Below are 18,122 nucleotides of genomic sequence, written 5' to 3'. Positions count from 1 at the left end.
CCAGAGTGCCAGGAAGATTACACCCCTGGAGAACCCCTAAATCCATGATTGATATGTTTCAGAGTATAAATACTCTGGATGCCTGGCCCTGCTCAGGACAACTCTGAAGCATGTCATGCAATGTCTTCAAAGACCCCATGCAAGCTGGAGCCAAAGTTGTTCATCATCAGGGCTTGCTTGATATTATAGTCACACATCACTTAATGACAGGGATACATTCTAAGACGTATTGTTAGGTGATTTCATCATTGTGCGAACATTCTAGAGTGTAGTTACACAAACCTAGATGGTATAGCTTACTGCACACCTAGGCTATATGGTATAGCCCATTGCTCGTGAGCTATAAGCTCGTACAACATGTTACTGCATTGAATACTGCGGGCAGTTTTAACAAAATGTTAAGTACTTGTGTATCTAAACACACCTAAACATAGAAAAGGTACAGTAAACACACAGTATAAAAGATAAAATGTGTGTGTGTGCATGTGCTCATTGGTGAGGTACAGGGAGGGCTGTGGAAGGAGGCACCATTGGAGAGAGACACCATTGGAGGGAGAGTAGGCATCAGGAGGAGAGAGGGAGGAAGGAAGAGAGAGAAAGATGAGAAGAAGAGAGAAAGGGAGAGCAGAGATTAAAAGAGACACGGAGAGATAAAGCATGAAGTGAGGAATAATAAAAAAGAGAGAAGGAAGGGAAAGGGGAAGAGGGAGAGGGAAAGAAGAAAGATTTTTTAAAAAAAGGAGGAAAGGGAAGCGAGAGTGTGCACACAAGTGTGTGTGCATGTGTGTTCAGAGGCAGGCTTCTGGGCTTCCCTCCTCCCAAGCCTGCTCCTTGCCCTCTCTTGACAACTCCTGGCCCTTCGGAGGCATGCTGAGCCTCCTTGTCTATTCACACCACCCAGAGCTAGCAAATTCACGTTGCAGTCAGATCAAGCCTTCTCTTTCAATATCCCAAACAAATTTTGTACTTTTAATTCATTATAATCTTATGAAACCACCATCGTATGTGTGGTCCACCATTGACCAAAATGTCATTATGTGGCGGCACATGAAGACACACTTTCTCAGTCTTCCTCAGTCTCACCTCTGCAATCTCTACTGGATTTACCTGGGAATGCTTCCTAACAAATCACCTTCACATGAATTTTCATCTCGAGGTCTTCTGGAGAACCCAATCCAAGACTGAGGAAAAGGAAACCAAATGAAGAATACAGGAGTTTGTACAAAAAGAAAGGGAGAGAACAAAAACATTTGAGGAAAAATTAAAAACCATCACTCTTTAGAAAAAAAATGTTTAGAATTCAGACTGTATCATGAAAAAATAAAATAAAATACACTTGATATATCAGTATTTCTCCAACTCAAAAGGAAAATCTCAGAGTTTTCATCTCAGAAAATGAGGTATTGAAAGGATAGCTCAGCATGGCTGCTACTTTGCTGTAGAAGATACTGGTTCTCAGTGATTGGTCCCCAGAGCAGCAGGAGAAGCATCACCTGTGTATTTCTTAGGAATGAAAATTCTCGAGTCCTTCTCTAGACCTACTGGATCAGAAATTCTGTGAATAGGGCCTAAAATCTGCATTTTAGCAAGCCCTTGAGAACCACCAGTATAGCTCCTGGTTCCAGGATGTGAACTGAGGTGAAAGCATTTCCCTGATCCAAAGAAAAAGAAACAGCTTTTGCATCTGCCTCAGGAGAGAGGAAATACAGGATGGTGTAAAGGATAAGTATGTAAGAGATACAGATGGAAAGTCATAATGCTCACGACTACAAAATCTACCAGCCTGTGAACAGGTGCTGATAAAAAAGACTTTGATGAGAAGAGGTATGTCTCATATGCCATGGTTCATGGTGTTGTGGTCACAGAAAGACAGATTGACCATTGCCACTGGTTGGGCCATGACACCACCAATATCTATCCCAATACAAACCAAGCATTGGCAGAGAACAGACCCGAGACACACAGATCCATGCACAGGGGGGCGGACTCCTGTCCTTTAGAGAACCACACCCACCTCTGCTTTCACGGTGCAGTCAGCGGACCTGGGGCTGGGCCCCCTTCTCATTCGACTGATGGTGGCTGTTTTGATCCTCTGATGAGACAACCTCAGGACCTTCACGGCCACTTAGTACCCACGCGCCGGTTTAATAGAGCTGTAGATTTTCTAGTTTCGCAAAGTGGTTTGCTGTTTCGTTTAGTTTTGTTTTGTTTGCCAAGAGCAAACTCTTAAATGGTCTTTGAACAAACCACATGCTTATCAGGTCATTATTTCCTTGACTAAATGAAACAGAAATAGAATGAACATAAGAATTGACATTAGGAGCACACAGAATCTAAAATGGCCCCTCAGGAGCTGGACTGTTCAATAAAGTAGCCAGCAACACGTGTGGCTATTTAAATTTAAATAATTAAAAGTAAATGAAATTTAAAATCCATTTCCTCAGTCACGCCGGCCACATTTTAAGTTCTCGCTAACCACACGTGGTTGGTTAGTGGCTACCATATTGAAGAACACAGATGGAGAATATTTCCATCACTGTAGAAAGTTCTGATCTACATGAGACAAAAAAAAAAAAAATGCAAACCATTAGTGAAACACCACCCTTGAAATGTGAATATATGTTTCAAGTGTAGGCTACAGATCTCTTCCACTTTGTATAATAACTATAGTTCAGAACATATAGTGTGACCAGAAGAAGGGCAAAAATCTATCCCAGGCACCTTCCATTCTGGTTACCATTTTGTGGAACAAGTCATCCCAGAACTCAGCGCCTTAAAGCAACGACGATCAGGTTATTCTCTCTCCAGGTTGTGGGGCTGGGCTGAGTGAGGCAGTTCTCATGTCTTTGTGCTGGGGCTATTAAAATAGTGATCAATATTAAAATAGTGATCTAATGACAAAGAAGTGGAAGAAAAGAGTCTTGCACTTCAAATTTGTGATGTTCCTATGGGATACAGAGTTCATTATCATTTTAAGTGAAATGGCAAAGAAGTAGGAGAGCTCTAAGGAAATAAGCTCATGAGGATGTTGAGGAGAAAAATCAGCCCTGTTAAAATAACAAAGCTTTAAGAATAAGGAAAAGAGTGTGCGATGGAGTTCTTGTCCTTTTTTTGAAACAAACGAAAATAAAGTAGTTGCTGTTGAGACATTTCTCACAGCTATTCTCTTTAGGGGTCATCTCTATAGTTGGAGAGAAGAACCTCTTTACGGGCCAAATGAATGCCGTGATTCAGAAATGAGAATTTCTATTGCTGTAACAAGAGGATGACTAGTCTTAACATGGGAAAGATGAGCAATGTAGGAATGCCTCTCTTTCTGTCTCTTTCTATCACTTGTGAATACTCTCCCAGGTTTGCAAAATGCACCCCCCAACAGAGTCAGCAGCTCAGGAAGGCTAATGGTCCAGTATGGGCTGAACTAGAGTATGCAGTAGGTCCTCACAGCAAAAACAGGGAATCAGCAGCTCAGAGAGGTTCAGTAATTTCCCAAGTTGCTTAGAAACTACATTTTGAATAAGGAATGAGAACTGGGGAGAGGCCTAGAGACGTCATGATCTCTGCCTCCATTGCTTCAACCACCCCTACCCCAGACCCAAATTAGGAAAAGAAGTAGTCCCAAAGCCATCAGTTTTCAGGCCTCCATATTAGGAAGAAGGACAAAAAGAGAGTGGATGCTGCCACACAGCCACTCCTCCTTGTTCAGCTTAGTGTCAGCAGTACAGAGTCTTACAGTTTTTGCTCTCTTATCTCCTAGAAGAAAAATGGCTTGGGTGGTAGAGGAAGAGAGGTTCCCTAAGCATATATACTTTTTCCTGTTATGGCAGAAAAATTAAAGCCTGCCTTATCCTGGAGACAATTCTGAGCTAATGACCATGATTTCAAATCAAGGCCATGCCCAGATATTCCTCTCCAACTGAAGAAAGGAAAAATCATCTGTCTATGGAACGGTGGCCATAAGATAATATTTAAAAGAAGGTTTCTTTTCATGTGTATATATCAAGATCTGATTGGAAACCCAACAAAACTCCCCTCACATGCTCTCCTAGGCAGAGGGGGGGTTCTTTAATCACCAAGAAAATGTAGGTTTCCCAAATAGAGCACATTTTGACTTCTGCACAGAATTTCACATCCCACAAAGACTCCTTGTCCTAGGAGCAGAAGCAGGAGCCTCTTTTTCCAGAGCTGTAGGCAGAGTACAGGACTGACTCTGAGTGGGGTCCCTGTGCTGGCTCTCTGTGACGATGACAAGTTTCAGTGGTACAATCTGTGAACCTGGTTAGGGCCCTAACACTCTCAACATGGCAAAGCCTTCATCACATTACCTGTTTCAACAAACTTATCTAGAAAGCTTCAAAGCTACCAAACGCTGTGTTATCAAAGGACAGGGAAGCTGCCCCAGTGGAGTTTAAAACCTACACATGAAGGAGAGAGAGGAGTCGATGCTTTATTACCGTTGGCTCTAAGGAAACAGTAATGTGCCATGAAGGGACAGCAGGAAAAAATAACACGTAACTGTGGTGACATTTTTCTAAAGACACCTCACTTTTGGAGGTCAAGAATCAGAGTGCATATTCTCTATTATTTTGGCTAAGGCAGAAATTCACTATATGAATGATTTTATCCCATAATAATTTCATAATTCTACAATTTCTTCATTCTAATGAGAATATAAGAGTTAAATTATACCCAGTTGCTGTGAAAAGTTTTCTCTAAAACAGTGTTAATTGAATGATGATGCAATTTTTCCTATACTTTACTTTCTTAAATAATGATATATATTTTCTCATAAAAATGACATGGAATATAGTGGAATTTTAAATATTCTGTTCCTTGTTTTTGTGTTTTAGGTGTTTTCATTTTTTTTTAATTGTGTTAAGATCACTTAACAGATTTTCCTCTTAATAAATTTTTTCAGTGTATAATACAATATCATTAACTGGAGTCACTGTTTGGTACAGCAGATCTCTAGAACTTATTCATCTTGTATAACTGAAACTTCATACACATTGAAAAATTGAACATAATATCTTTAAATTCATGTCAGACAGAGTGACTCCCTTCACGTGGTGGCCTCATGCCTAAATTTCAGGAAAGTAATCAAGTCACATAATAAACAGGAGCTGAACCTAGAGTTCAAGGATATCTGAAAATCAGACATGAAGTTCTCCTTGGCATAGAAGAATCAGATTTTAAAATACAAGTGCATCTGAACAAGGGTGTTACACTTTTACACTGGAATATAAAGGGAGACATGGGCAAGAATTACATATAAACATACAAAAATATAGCCATGAGACTGTGAATGTGGAGAAGAAAGAAATACTGGTAACTCATCTTAATTTTGTATAGAAAAGGAAGAAAAGAGAAGGAATATCAAGAGGAATTTTTAAAAGTAAAGCAGGCTTCCACATGTTTAGAAGTAAAAGAATCTGTAAAGATAAAGAGACTAAAGATCTAAGAAAGATAAGGAAACTTTGAGGGAATAAATCCCAAGGAAGATGAAAAGAAGTTGACAGAGTTCAATATCCATTCATGCTTTTAAAATATTTATTTGAATCAGGAAATGATGGACACTTCGAGATAATACAAAATATATATAACTCAGTCTAAAAGCCATCTACTTAATTTGAAAACTATAGAGGCATTCCTAATTAGAACTTGGAGTAAAACTAAGATGCCTACAGTCTCCAGTATTACTTAACATTGTATTAAAGGTACTAGAAAATGCAATTATAGATGAGAAAGGAATATGAGACATAAGAAACAGAGGGAAAAAGGTAAAATTATCTTTAATTATAGAATATCTTATTACATATTTGGAAAACCTGAAAGGATCCATGAAAAAACTTCCACGAATAATAATTGTATTACAAAGTATAAAATTAGCATAGGATTCATATATACAAACAATAATTAGGATACAAGGAAAGGTAGAACCCTTATTACAGTAGCAAAAATAAAATAAAATCCCCAAACATAAATCTAACAAAAATGTGCAAAGCATAGATGAAGAAAATAATGAAATATTAAAAAATACTGAAGTTGACATGAAAAAATAGAAAGACATATCACACTTTATGATTATAAATCTCAAGTTCCAAAGGCATTAATTCTCCCTAAGTTTACTGATAAATTTAACATGCAATCAATAAATATGCCTTCGAGTTTTTTTTTTCTGGAGCTAGACAGATTAATTATAAAGGTTACGTTTAAACATGAATAGTCATGAAGACCCTAAAAATGACAAATGCTGTGTGAAAAGTTACTTTCAAGATATGAAATGTTATAAAGCTTTTATAATTCAGGCAGTCTGGTATTGGCTTTTGAATAGACTGACAGACCCATAGAACAGAAGGGCAAAACAAGAAATAGCCCAAGTATCTGTGAAACTTAGTATGTAATGAAGGTGGCAGGTCAAATCAGTGGGGAAAAGATGGACTTTTTTATAATGGTGATAGCACAGCTGGATAGCTATATGGAAAAAGATAAAATTAGATCCATTTCTCACACCATACACTGGTAAAATTTCTAAAAAGATCAGATACCTAAATGTAAAGAAATAAAATCATACATTCATTATGAAAAAAATGAATGACTTTCTTTATAATCTGAGAGGAGAAAAAACATTTCTAACTATGAGTTAAATACCAGAAATAATAAAATATTAATAAATTCAATTTAAAAAATTTTAGTATAAGAAAAGTTAAAAGCCAAATCACAATTAGGAAAAAATATGCAACTTATACCTCAGACAAAAAACTAATATACCTAATATACAGTCCTCCTAAAAACTGAGATCAAAATCCAACAGAAAAGTGGAAAAGGTATGAAGAGACAGTCCATATAAGGAGTAGTAGTAATACCAACAATCATTGAATACATGAAAACATATCCCACATTTCTCAAAATTAAATAAATGAAAATTATCGCAATACTTAAAAACTGTTTTTCAAATTTGGGTCAGACAGAGTGACTCCTTCCATCTGGTTGGAAAATTTGAAAAAATTGAGAATATACCATGTTCAAGAGACTGTAAGAAAATGGGTGTTCCTACTTGTTTTCTGGAGGTAAAATGTCAGTTCTTCCCCAAAAGATCCACAGATTCAATACAATCCCAGTCAAAATCTCAGCAGGTTCTTTTGTAGGAATTTACAAGCTGATTTAAAATTCATATGAAAATTTAAGGGCTAAATAGCCAAAACAATTTTGAGAGAGGAGAATGAAGGTAGAGGACTTATACTAACTGATTTTAAAAATTATTATAAAGCTATAATAATCAAACTGTATGGTATTATTGTCAAGACAGATAGATGAAAGGAATAGAATATAGAGAACAGAAACAAACAGACACAAATATAATCAATATACCTATAAACTCCTATGTATCATCCAGGAGAAATGAAAAGATATGTCCATACAAAGACTTGTACATGAATGTTCATAAAAGTTTTGTTTGTGATAGCCAAAAACAACCCCAAAACCACTCAAATATCCATCAACAAGTAAATAGATAAACAAAGATAGTATATTCATATAATGGAATATTAGATACACATATGTTGTATATAAATGCAAATATACATACACAATACACATATATGGATGTCTATATGTATTTTTAACTTCATCAAATCAATAGGAAAACAACTAATTACTAATAGCTGTAACAGCATGGAAGAAACTGAAAATACTTATACTAAATGGGAGAAACAAGACAAAAATGAATACATACTGTATGATTCTATTTACATAAAAATCTTGAGAACGGAAACAAAGGAGTAACAGGAAGCAAATTAGTTGTTGCCTAGAAAGTAGAAGGGCTGGTGGTGGAAGGAGGCAGGAGGGACAAAATTTTGGTGATGGTTTCATGACTGTGCATATGTCAAAAGATATCAAAATTAATACTTTGAATATTTATAGTTAATTGTATGTTTATATCTTCTTAAAACTCTTTCAAAAACATAAAATAGATAAATAAACAGATACATGTTTATTGAATTAAAAATACTTGTAATCCTAGAAACTTCAGCCTCAAGTGCTCTGCCTCTACAAAGCATCAGCCAAATAGAGGTAGAGGTAATCCACCCATAAGGTGAAGCCAGAAGATCAGGAGACCCAAAATGTTGGCAGAGCCAACTGTCATGGGTTTGCTATGTCATCTTTCTCTTCTTCTGGCCTCAGAAGGAATAGTAAATGATCTTTTAAATAGGACATAACACAAACTATAAAAGGCAAAGTTGATAAATCAAACTTCATTAAAATTAAGAACATCGGCTATCAAAAGATATCATTAAGAATAAGCAAAGCATAGTCTAAGAGAAGGTAGATATAGAGAGACAGAGATGGAGATGGAGATGGAGATGGAATAGAGATATATGTGTGTGTATGTATATATTATCAATAGATACACATATGTTGTATATAAATGCACATATACATACACAATACACATATATGGATGTCTATATGTATTTTTAATTTCATCAGATCAATAGGAAAACAACTAACAACACAATTTTTTAAATGGATTTGAATACTTACTTCACAGGAGGAGATATCTAAAATAATATATAATATAATAAAAATATGCAAATATATCAGAAGTTGTTCAACATCATTACTCATCAGGAAAATAAAACAAAAAGGCATTCCACTACACATATCAGAATGAAAATATATATTTTTTTGGTATGGAATAAAACAGGGATAAAAATACCAAGTGTTAACAAGGTCATGGAGCAACTGGAAATCTTGGACATTGTTGATAGCAATGTAAATTAATCAAACTATTGATTAATTTAACAGTTTGGCAGTATTTATAAAAGCGAAACGGAAGAATACTCTATTATCCAACCAATGTAAGTTAATCAAACTATTTTGAAAACAGTTTGGCAGTATTTATAAAAGTGAAACGGAAGAATACTCTATTATCCAATAGATCCACAGATCCACATCTAAGTATAATCTAAAAGAAACGTTTGCTTACTTCAACCAAAATATATGTTCAAAAGTATTTCTAAAAGCTTTATTAATAATAGATAAAAACTTGAAACCATCTAACTGTTCATTAACAGGCTAAATAATTATATATTTATATGATGGACTATTCCACAGAAATATAAAATAATAATCTATTTACATATACAGCCATGTAGATGAATATAATAGGCTTTATGCTGAGGAAAAGAAGCCAGGAACAATAGAGTAAATGTTTATATGAAGTTCAAATACACACAAAACTACTCTATGATAATATAAGTCAGAATAGTGGATAGCTCTGTGGGAAGGGGATTGAGGGCCAGTAGTATTTCCTGGAAAGGAGCAAGAGGAAAACTTCTAAAGTAAATGGAAGTGTTTTGCATCTTGGTCTAGGCTGCAGTTACACATATGTGTGCAAAAATTTAATGAGCTATACACTTCAGATTTGTTCATTTTGCTATATGAAAGTTAGATTTCAAAGTTTTCAAAAGAAGTTTTCTTTCATACCTACATTGTACCGCATATCCAACACACCAACCCCACTCCTAAATTCTATGTTTCTTGAAATCAGGAATCTGTTCAACCTCATCCCAATCCTCCTCCTTTATGCTTATTCTTTTCTTTTTGGCAACAGTGAACAGAATCAAAGGTCAAAACTAAACATTTACTCAAACTCCCCCTATTTCCCAGTAGACGTAAACTTTCCTAAGGAAAAGTCTATAAATCAGAATATTTCCTCAGCACTTCACATATCATTGCTTCTCAGAGAAATTTTACCAATAATAGTGAGTTTAGACAAAAAATTGTTCTTTTGATTTTTGACTATAAAACCATATTTCTCATTACCTCGTATGGTGGATTTATGAACTTATCCTGCGATCATTATCTCTTCACCATATGCCTCATTATTAGGATATCAAGGCTATCTGCAATGCCTGAAAATTCTATTGCAATTGCCTCCTAATAAGCAATGACTTGGGGCTGCCCTCATAATTATGTATCCACAGCCATCTGGTGCTCTGTTACATCCTCTGGACCAAGTGTCATCCAACAGAAATATAATGCAAACCACATACATAATTCTAAACTTTCTGATAGATACATTAAAAAAAAAACTAAACAGATAAATTTATTTTAATATATTTTATTTAACATAATATATCCAAAATGTTATCATTTCAATATATAATCAAGTAAAAAAGCATCAATGGGATATTTTACATTATTTTTCATATTCCTCAGAGATTCAGTGTGTATATTACACTAGCTTTGCACACTCACAGTATGGTTCTGCTTAGATGATCACATTTCACGTGCTCAGTACCATACATGGCTAGTTGCCACCATATTGGATAGTGCAGCTCTCAATTATCTTGGACCACAACCAAGATAACCCTTGAAATAAGATTTTAAATTCTGTCTCAGCCTCGAAATAATATAGGACACCTCCACCCAGCATCTTCATACCCCATAAAATTACATTTCTCTACCCTAGAAGTCCTAATTCACTAACCTCTGGCCCTAGTGCTCCACTCAACAAGTCAGTGGTCACCATACTTGCCTCTATGCGAAATCTAATAAACTTCTCACTTGCACATTACAAAATTCATCAAACACTGATTTCGTCATTTTGCCAAGACCAACTTCACAAAAACTTTCACCTCCTACTCTCTTGCAAGATGTGATATATTAAAATTATCCTGTGAAAAGTAGCATGAAATTACCGTGAATATATTCATAATTTAGATGTGCTATATCAATTAACTTGTGAAATGAAATCTTCCCCCCCCAAAAGATGAGGCAAGAAACCGTGGCGTAAAAGAAGACAAATTGGATTGGGATTCAAGCTGGGATTTCAGTCCCAGATCTGTCACCAGGTACTTTTATATTCTCGAACAACATGCAAATATTTCTCAGTCTTCAAGGAGTGATGTATTATATAAAAGCACTACGTTAAATAATTCCTAAGCCACATTCAATATTGGATACTCTATAGTTATAGAAACTATTTTCATAAAATAAAGAAGGAACAGTTGGGGGATGAGTGTGAGAGAGAGTAAATCGATTTGGGGAAGAGAGTTCAAATTTCCTCTATACACGGGATAGAAAAGTAAGAAGCTTGTATTCCTAATTGAAAATAGTAATAATAATAACAACACTATAATTAAAAATTCTCATCCCTTTTCTCAATTTCTAATATTTTTTCAAGAGAAGGTTATTCTACCCAAGGTTTTCTTTAGGGCACATTTGACATCCTTATTCCTCAGGCTATAGATTAATGGGTTGAACATGGGCACAACAATGGTATAGAACAGAGAAGACACTTTCCCCTGGTCAAGGGGTATAATAGAAGGTGGTTTGAGGTACATAAAAGCTCCTGACCCAAAGAAAAGTGAAACTGCAATTATGTGGGAACTGCAGGTACTGAAGGCTTTGGACCTGCCTTCAGTGGAGCTAATGTAAAAAATGCTGGAAATAATGAAACCATAAGAGATAAAAATGGCAACAATAGGCACCCCAATGCCAATGGTCACAACAATGAAGACCACCAGTAAATTGATGTAAGAGCTATTGCAGGAGAGCTCAAGGAGGGGAAGGACATCACACATATAATGATTGACAAGGTTGTCAGCACAAAAGGTCAGAAACCCTATATTTCCTATATGAGCTGTAGCCCCCAAAACCCCCATCCCATAGACACCCAACAAAAGGAATAAACACACCCGAGGAGACATGGTGACCATGTACAACAATGGTTTACAGATGGCAACATAGCGGTCATACGCCATCGCTGACAGAATGAAGGATTCAGAAAAGACAAAGAAACAGAAGAAAAAGAGCTGAGTCATACACCCTGCGTAGGAGATGATATTCTTCTTTGAGACAAAACTCATAAGCATTCGGGGGACGATGGCAGTAGAGAAACTAAAATCTATGAAGGACAAGTTGAAGAGAAAAAAGTACATGGGAATATGAAGGTGAGAGTTCAGCCCGATCAGTATTATCAAGCCCAGGTTCCCCACTACGGTGAGCACGTAGAAACCTAGAAACAGGAAGAAGAGGGGGATCTGGAGTCCTGGCTTGTCCGTTAAGCCTGCGAGGATAAACTCTGTCACAGAGGAGGTGTTTTCTGCAGCCATTCTCCTCTGGGAAGATCTGTGAGGGAAAAAGGAAAGAAATGCTCAGAGGAAGAGGGGAGCGGAAACTCATTCTTGAGAACGGCATTTAAACAGATTTTTGAACTTAAAGAAGATGGCATCTCCATGTACCTGCAGCTGTTTTTACGGTCCCAAGTGCCTTGAACCATCCATCCTAGTAACTGTCTGTGGGTGAAATTTGCCTCCAGCGTAAGGGCTGGTCTAACTGAGGAGAATGTTCAGAAAGCTCAGCTGGGATGACCTTGCCACCTCACTGTGGCCCTCTTCTAGTACTTCTTTCCCTCTACAGACCCTGACCAAGTTTGTAAGGCCTGGGTCCCCTCTCTGAGTGTTCTTGAGAGGCAGAAGCCATTCGACTCTGCATAGACCTTCCACCTTTGGTCAGTGCTAGTCAGAGCAGAAAAACGGGGTCGTGTTGCCCAGAATCTTTAGCTGGAATGGCCGTAGAATTATTATGTGAAAATAATACTGGAGTAATAAGCATTTTGATGGTTGCCAGATGGGAGGTGCATTGTGGGGCAGGGTGAAAAAGGGGAAGAGATTAAGAACTACAAATTGGTAGTTACAAATAGCCACGGGGATGTAAAGTACAGCATAGGGAATATAATATTGCAATATTATTACAATAACTATGTATGGTGTCAGATGGGTATTATATTTCTTGGAGTGATCGCTTCAAAAGTTGTATGAATGTCTAATCACTATGTTGTACACCTGAAATTAATATGCTATTGTATGTCAACTGTAATCGAAAAATAAAAATATAAAAACAATAATACTGGAGTAATAATATAAACTTATTAAAGCTAAGAAAAAAAGAAAACAAAAGGAACAGTTACTGAGCACTAACTATTCAATAGATAATTTTCTGGGGCATTATGATTAAACCCATTTTACGGATGAGGACACCGGGCCTAAGGACTTGCAGCAGACCCAGTGCTTCTAAGTTGCAGTAGAAGGTGAACTCAGGCAGTCTTGCTCTCGGGGTTTCAGCTTTTAACCGCTCTGCTACAGGACAGACCAGGCCAGGCAAGCACTCAGCCTCCTGCTTGGAGTCACAGTTATGTACTCTACTGGCTCCCACCCATCTCTCTAATGGGGACTCAAATGGTCCTGGGGAAAAGAAGGTGAAGTCTCAGAGCTCAAACCCTTCTGCTTCTGCTTCTCTCCTTTAAAAATCAAAACCTGTAGGTTGCCTTGGTTCTCCTGCTGAGCTGAAGAAAATGATTTCTGACTATGGCTTTGTCACGAGCCTCCTGTCCAGTTCCCACAGATGAGATGGCACGTTTATAACACTCATGGATAACCAGAGACTGGAAAGTTTTCTTCTGGATTGGAGACCTCAGTGACCTAGTTATAGAGGCTCCCTCAGGATCACTGCTCCAGAGACCACCTTCCCTAAGGAAGAAGTGTTTGTTTATGCCTCTGATAATACTTGAGAAGGCTTTTAATGCCCTATCCTTTCATTCAGGTTACATCATTTTAAGCACAATTAAGAACAAAGTGCTGTGGGGAAAATACTTTTTGCTATCTTATATTGAGCACTTACTGTGTACCAAACTCTGTCTGATTTGTCACCCTCATCTGAAGGATACAAAGGGAATGCGTGAATAATTTGACATTTATTCCTCACAACCTGTTCATCTCCACTTTAAAAGTGAGGAGCACACACAGCTTGTAGGTTCTAGAAACTTGAGTCAAACTCTGGTTTGTCCAACTCCAAACTTTACAAGTACTTAATATGTTACTGACATCACCCAATTTTGTCTCCAGATACCAGTCCTGGCTACTGTAAACTACGTACATTGCCAAAACAGTTCTCAGGAAGGTATTTTATTTAATAACTACTCATAAAGTTTTGTGTGGCAACTTGCATGCTACACCCTTTACCAAGAGCTTTTATGAATTAAGGATGACAGATTTCATAACCAAGAAATAAATCTTGATTGGGGGAAATTTGAGCTTTGGGTGCCAGTGGATTAGATAGGTTTTGGGTTGATGGCAAAAGTCTTCTTTGGGAAGTTATGAAATCAAAACACAAAGACAGAATCCATCTTCCTCCAGGCAAGTCCAACTAAAACCACCGCATGCAAGTCTGTGCACATACTACAGTGAGGACTTGCTCACCCCCAGCTAAGACTCAACAGTGACAGTGCCTCATCTGTCTATTTACACAGAGAATTGTCGTGGCCCAGATGACATTAATAAATCCCAGTCCTTGTTCTTGATCCCACTGCACAAAAGGAGAAAAGTAATTCATTAAAATAAGCTCTTCTTGAGATCCAACTGCAAAGAGGATGTTGTGAGTTCTTAGAAAGCTCTAGAGGTATTTTGTTACTTCAGAGACAGTTGCCATGGCAACCTCATTTCCAGATGCATCTTAAGCAGGTCTTCTTTAAAGCCATGTTATCTGATACCTTGCTCTAGTAAACGTGGAGAACAACAACAAAAAGTTATATTGTCTTTCCATTTGCGCAATACTGTCACCTTTCCAAAACTTGAATCCCTAGAAAATGACTTCTTTCTTTCTTTATTTCTAACTTAAACTATATATTATATGTGTCCTATTATGAGACATGTGAAGATTTACACTTGATAAAAAATGTTTGCACATATGTCTTATATATATGGATTAGGTCTCAGACTTCTGGTAGATGATTGAAGTTGCACAAGTATGGTACCAAACCAGTCCCTACATATCATAGTATCTCTCAGCTTCATTAAGAAGCACAAACCTGGTCAGAGAGAAGAGATGACAGCTGGGAGGGATTCATGTGAAATAGGTTTGATGCTCTCCCAAGAAAGTAGAATTAAATTCATTTTTTAAGAATCATATGGATTTGTATAATAGTTAATGTCGAGATGATTTTAATAAATGTATTTGGCAATATAATACGTGAGGCTCAGGAACACACACACACAAAATCATGGTTCATACCAGAAAGAAGATTACAGTCTATAGGCTCTTTTTCCTATTTCCGTCCCTATATATTTCACATTTCCCAGGGTTCAGTTTTTAACCTTCCATATTGTTTTTGTTTCCTTAAATTATTGATGAGCTCGTGGGTTTCATGTCTTAAGCAATCCCACCATGTAAATGACTCAAATTTGTGTCTTTAGTTCAATTTTCTATTAAGCTCCTTTCTTGAGTATCCAACCTATTTCAGAATATTTCAAAGAGGAGTTCAAGGATGAACACATTTTCCTTTATCCAAAAGATGTCCTCTCAACCTCTCCATTATTTACTGGGGTACAAGCAATGATGAGGAAGCAAAATATAGAACTCATTAAGTTATTCAAAGTCCTGGTTTTTCTAGGGCAGTCCCAATTGGTGCCTATTATCCCAGAAAAATTAGTAGCTCCCTTTTCATCCTGATATATATCCTATTTGAATGAGAAGTAGTAGCCAGAGCATGAACATTGGACTTTGATAGACCTCAGCAGAAATCCTGGTTCTGCTACTTGGTATCTGTGTGATCCTGGGAAATGTGTTTAACCTTTCTATGAGTTTCCAATTTTTTATCTTAAAATGAGGAAAATAACTGCAACTTGAAAGGTTGTTTTAATGAGTAAATTATGCACCTCTGGCACACAGAGGATACAAAAAGCAATTCTTTCTTTATTATTATTAATTATTATCATTATTATTTTTAAAGTACATATTTTATGCATATTATTTTTACTTTAAAATTTTTATTAAATAAATAAATATATCAATTATTATAGTAATAATCTTACCTATATCCTTGGATAAAGTAGTTTTGGAATGGGCTAGAACAAAAAGAAACTGAAAACTTTACACAAGCAGTAGAAACAGAAAAAGATGGATGGGACCATATTTTATGATATTATGATGAAATGCAAAACAGGATTTTGTATCTCTATGGTTTGAAAGAGAACAACGGAGAGAGAGAGACACAAATCAAATTTGACTAAATTTTCATGCCCAGGGAAACTGGTGCAGGATGACAGATATGGAAAAATGAGGAGGCGGGAGGGTAAAGAGCTGTAATTCAGACAAGATCATTAGATGCTGGAAGGGCTTCCAAACCACATAGAACAAAAAATAGAAAATTAAAAATCAGAGATTCAGTGAAAGAGATTAGGATACAAACCGAGAAATTACCTGAATAGAGGTGATCACAGAAAGATGGGAAAATTGCTTCAAACAGGAGTGTTTAAAGACAGAATAGTTAAGGGTAAAATTTGAACCTTTCAAAAATGTTAAGAAATGGATAATGGGAGAAGAAAATTGATGAAGGGAAATGTCAAAAAAGGCAAGTATAGCAATTAAGAGCAAAAATTGAAGAAAACAAGGTAGAATTAAACCTCAAATGTATTGCTTATTTCCTGGGTGAACCTACAAAAGTAACTTAAACTAATTAAGACTCAGTGTCCCAACCTAAAAACAGGATAATAACACTATCAAATTTGCAGGATTAAATTATACTCGAGTGAATATTCAATTAGTAAATATTAGTTGAGTTTATAAAATGTCTCACGGGTCAAAGGTAGAGAAAATGTCAAGAACAAGGAATAAATAATGTTACCAAAGGCCCAAGGCAGGTGGGGGGAAAGACTAAATAATGGCCTGGAACTAATGGGTTTTCTTGCAAGCCTATTCACTTATTTTTCTATATTACTCTTCCCGTGATTAGTCTAATACAGCCTTATACCAGTCATTGATTATTTCAAGACCATATCCACAAACTCCAACCAGATTAAAAGTTTCTTCAAAAGAAGTTCTTAATCCTATAACTCTTGGACACACTAACACTCTCACTACCTATTGGAATGATGAAAAAAATTATGGATGCTCCTCAAGAACTTGCTCAACGTAATGTGCTTGCATTTAACATAGAACAATGATAATCCACATTGCAAATCCATAATTCCAGGGATTTTTAAAAACACGCCAACAACTAATCTGGCATTTAAAAGTAACTTTATTAAAGTTTAGGATAGCTGTTTTATACAGAGTTTTGACATGCTGTGGCCATAACTAATCACCACTCACATCACATCACATCACATCACATCACAGAGCTTCTGGATTGACATTCTCCTTGGTTAACGTTTAGGTCTGTGGCACTGGCTGGGCTCTGCTTGACAGGCTACTTGCCTTCAGGGACTCACTGACTCTCCTGTTTTCATCATCCAGAACTTGAGCATTACTAATCCTGAAAAGAAAGTTCAGAGCTTTTTCTGTGATTCTTATTACTTACTTTACTAAAGTTTTAAAAGGCTAAGAGATTTGTGAATTTCAAATGTAACTATCGAATGTAAAGTATTTGTCCAGATAAACTGTGCTATGAAACGAAAGATTTTCTTTGCAACTTATACAACTTCTTAAAAAAAACACAGTTCAGAATCTGACATAGGCTAAGTTAAACATTTTGTTGTATGAAAAATATTGGTAATTTACCTGTCTTAAAATAATTCAAACATATAATTAAATAAACTAATTTTGATTAAATGTTTCTTAAAATGAAAATTTGTAAAAAGAAAAGTTAAAGCAATTTAAACATATTTTTAGTAAATATGTAGATATATTGTATTTGTCAAGAGTAAATGTCAGCTTTATTTAGAATATTTAAGTATGAAAAATTATGTATGTTAAGAAAAAGTTAACTATTCTGAGAATACTACTAAGGCACTGAATTCATATATTCCTTGAGGTATGAATTATCTAAATTTTTATATCCCTACTATTCAGATGTTTAGTTATTTTCTCAAGAAATATTTTTAATAAGATGATTCAGCCTTATTCTTTTTCTCCTGGAAGACAGAGTTTTAAGAAACAAGTAGGTAATATATCCTGATGAAAATACTGTGATAACACTCAGGTTCAAATGTACTTATCATTAGAAAAGGGGTTTATATACTTGGGTGTTTTTATTTTTGAACATATTTTGTTTCCTCCCAATAATACATCGATCACAAGGCATACTGAAGCATAGAAGGCCATCACGTTATATAACATTT

The 18,122-nt window shown here is 36.1% G+C and overlaps 1 protein-coding gene and 1 pseudogene across 1 annotated transcript; both read right to left on the bottom strand.

The window, feature by feature from the left end:
* LOC102898189 overlaps positions 1-10,608 on the bottom strand; it is a 24,904-nt pseudogene extending 14,296 nt beyond the window's left edge.
* A 575-nt stretch (positions 10,609-11,183) lies between these two features.
* LOC102886919 (olfactory receptor 8B12) lies at positions 11,184-12,128 on the bottom strand. The gene has a single exon (XM_006915224.2). The coding sequence runs from the start codon at positions 12,117-12,119 to the stop codon at positions 11,184-11,186; it is 936 nt and encodes a 311-aa protein (XP_006915286.1). The 5' UTR covers positions 12,120-12,128.
* Between the last annotated feature and the right edge of the window lie 5,994 nt (positions 12,129-18,122).

The sequence above is a fragment of the Pteropus alecto genome, unplaced genomic scaffold (genome assembly GCF_000325575.1).
Source record: "Pteropus alecto unplaced genomic scaffold, ASM32557v1 scaffold135, whole genome shotgun sequence".
Taxonomy (NCBI): domain Eukaryota; kingdom Metazoa; phylum Chordata; class Mammalia; order Chiroptera; family Pteropodidae; genus Pteropus; species Pteropus alecto.
The sequence above is the reverse complement of the archived record's forward strand: the minus strand, read 5'-3'. Positions and strand labels throughout refer to the sequence as shown.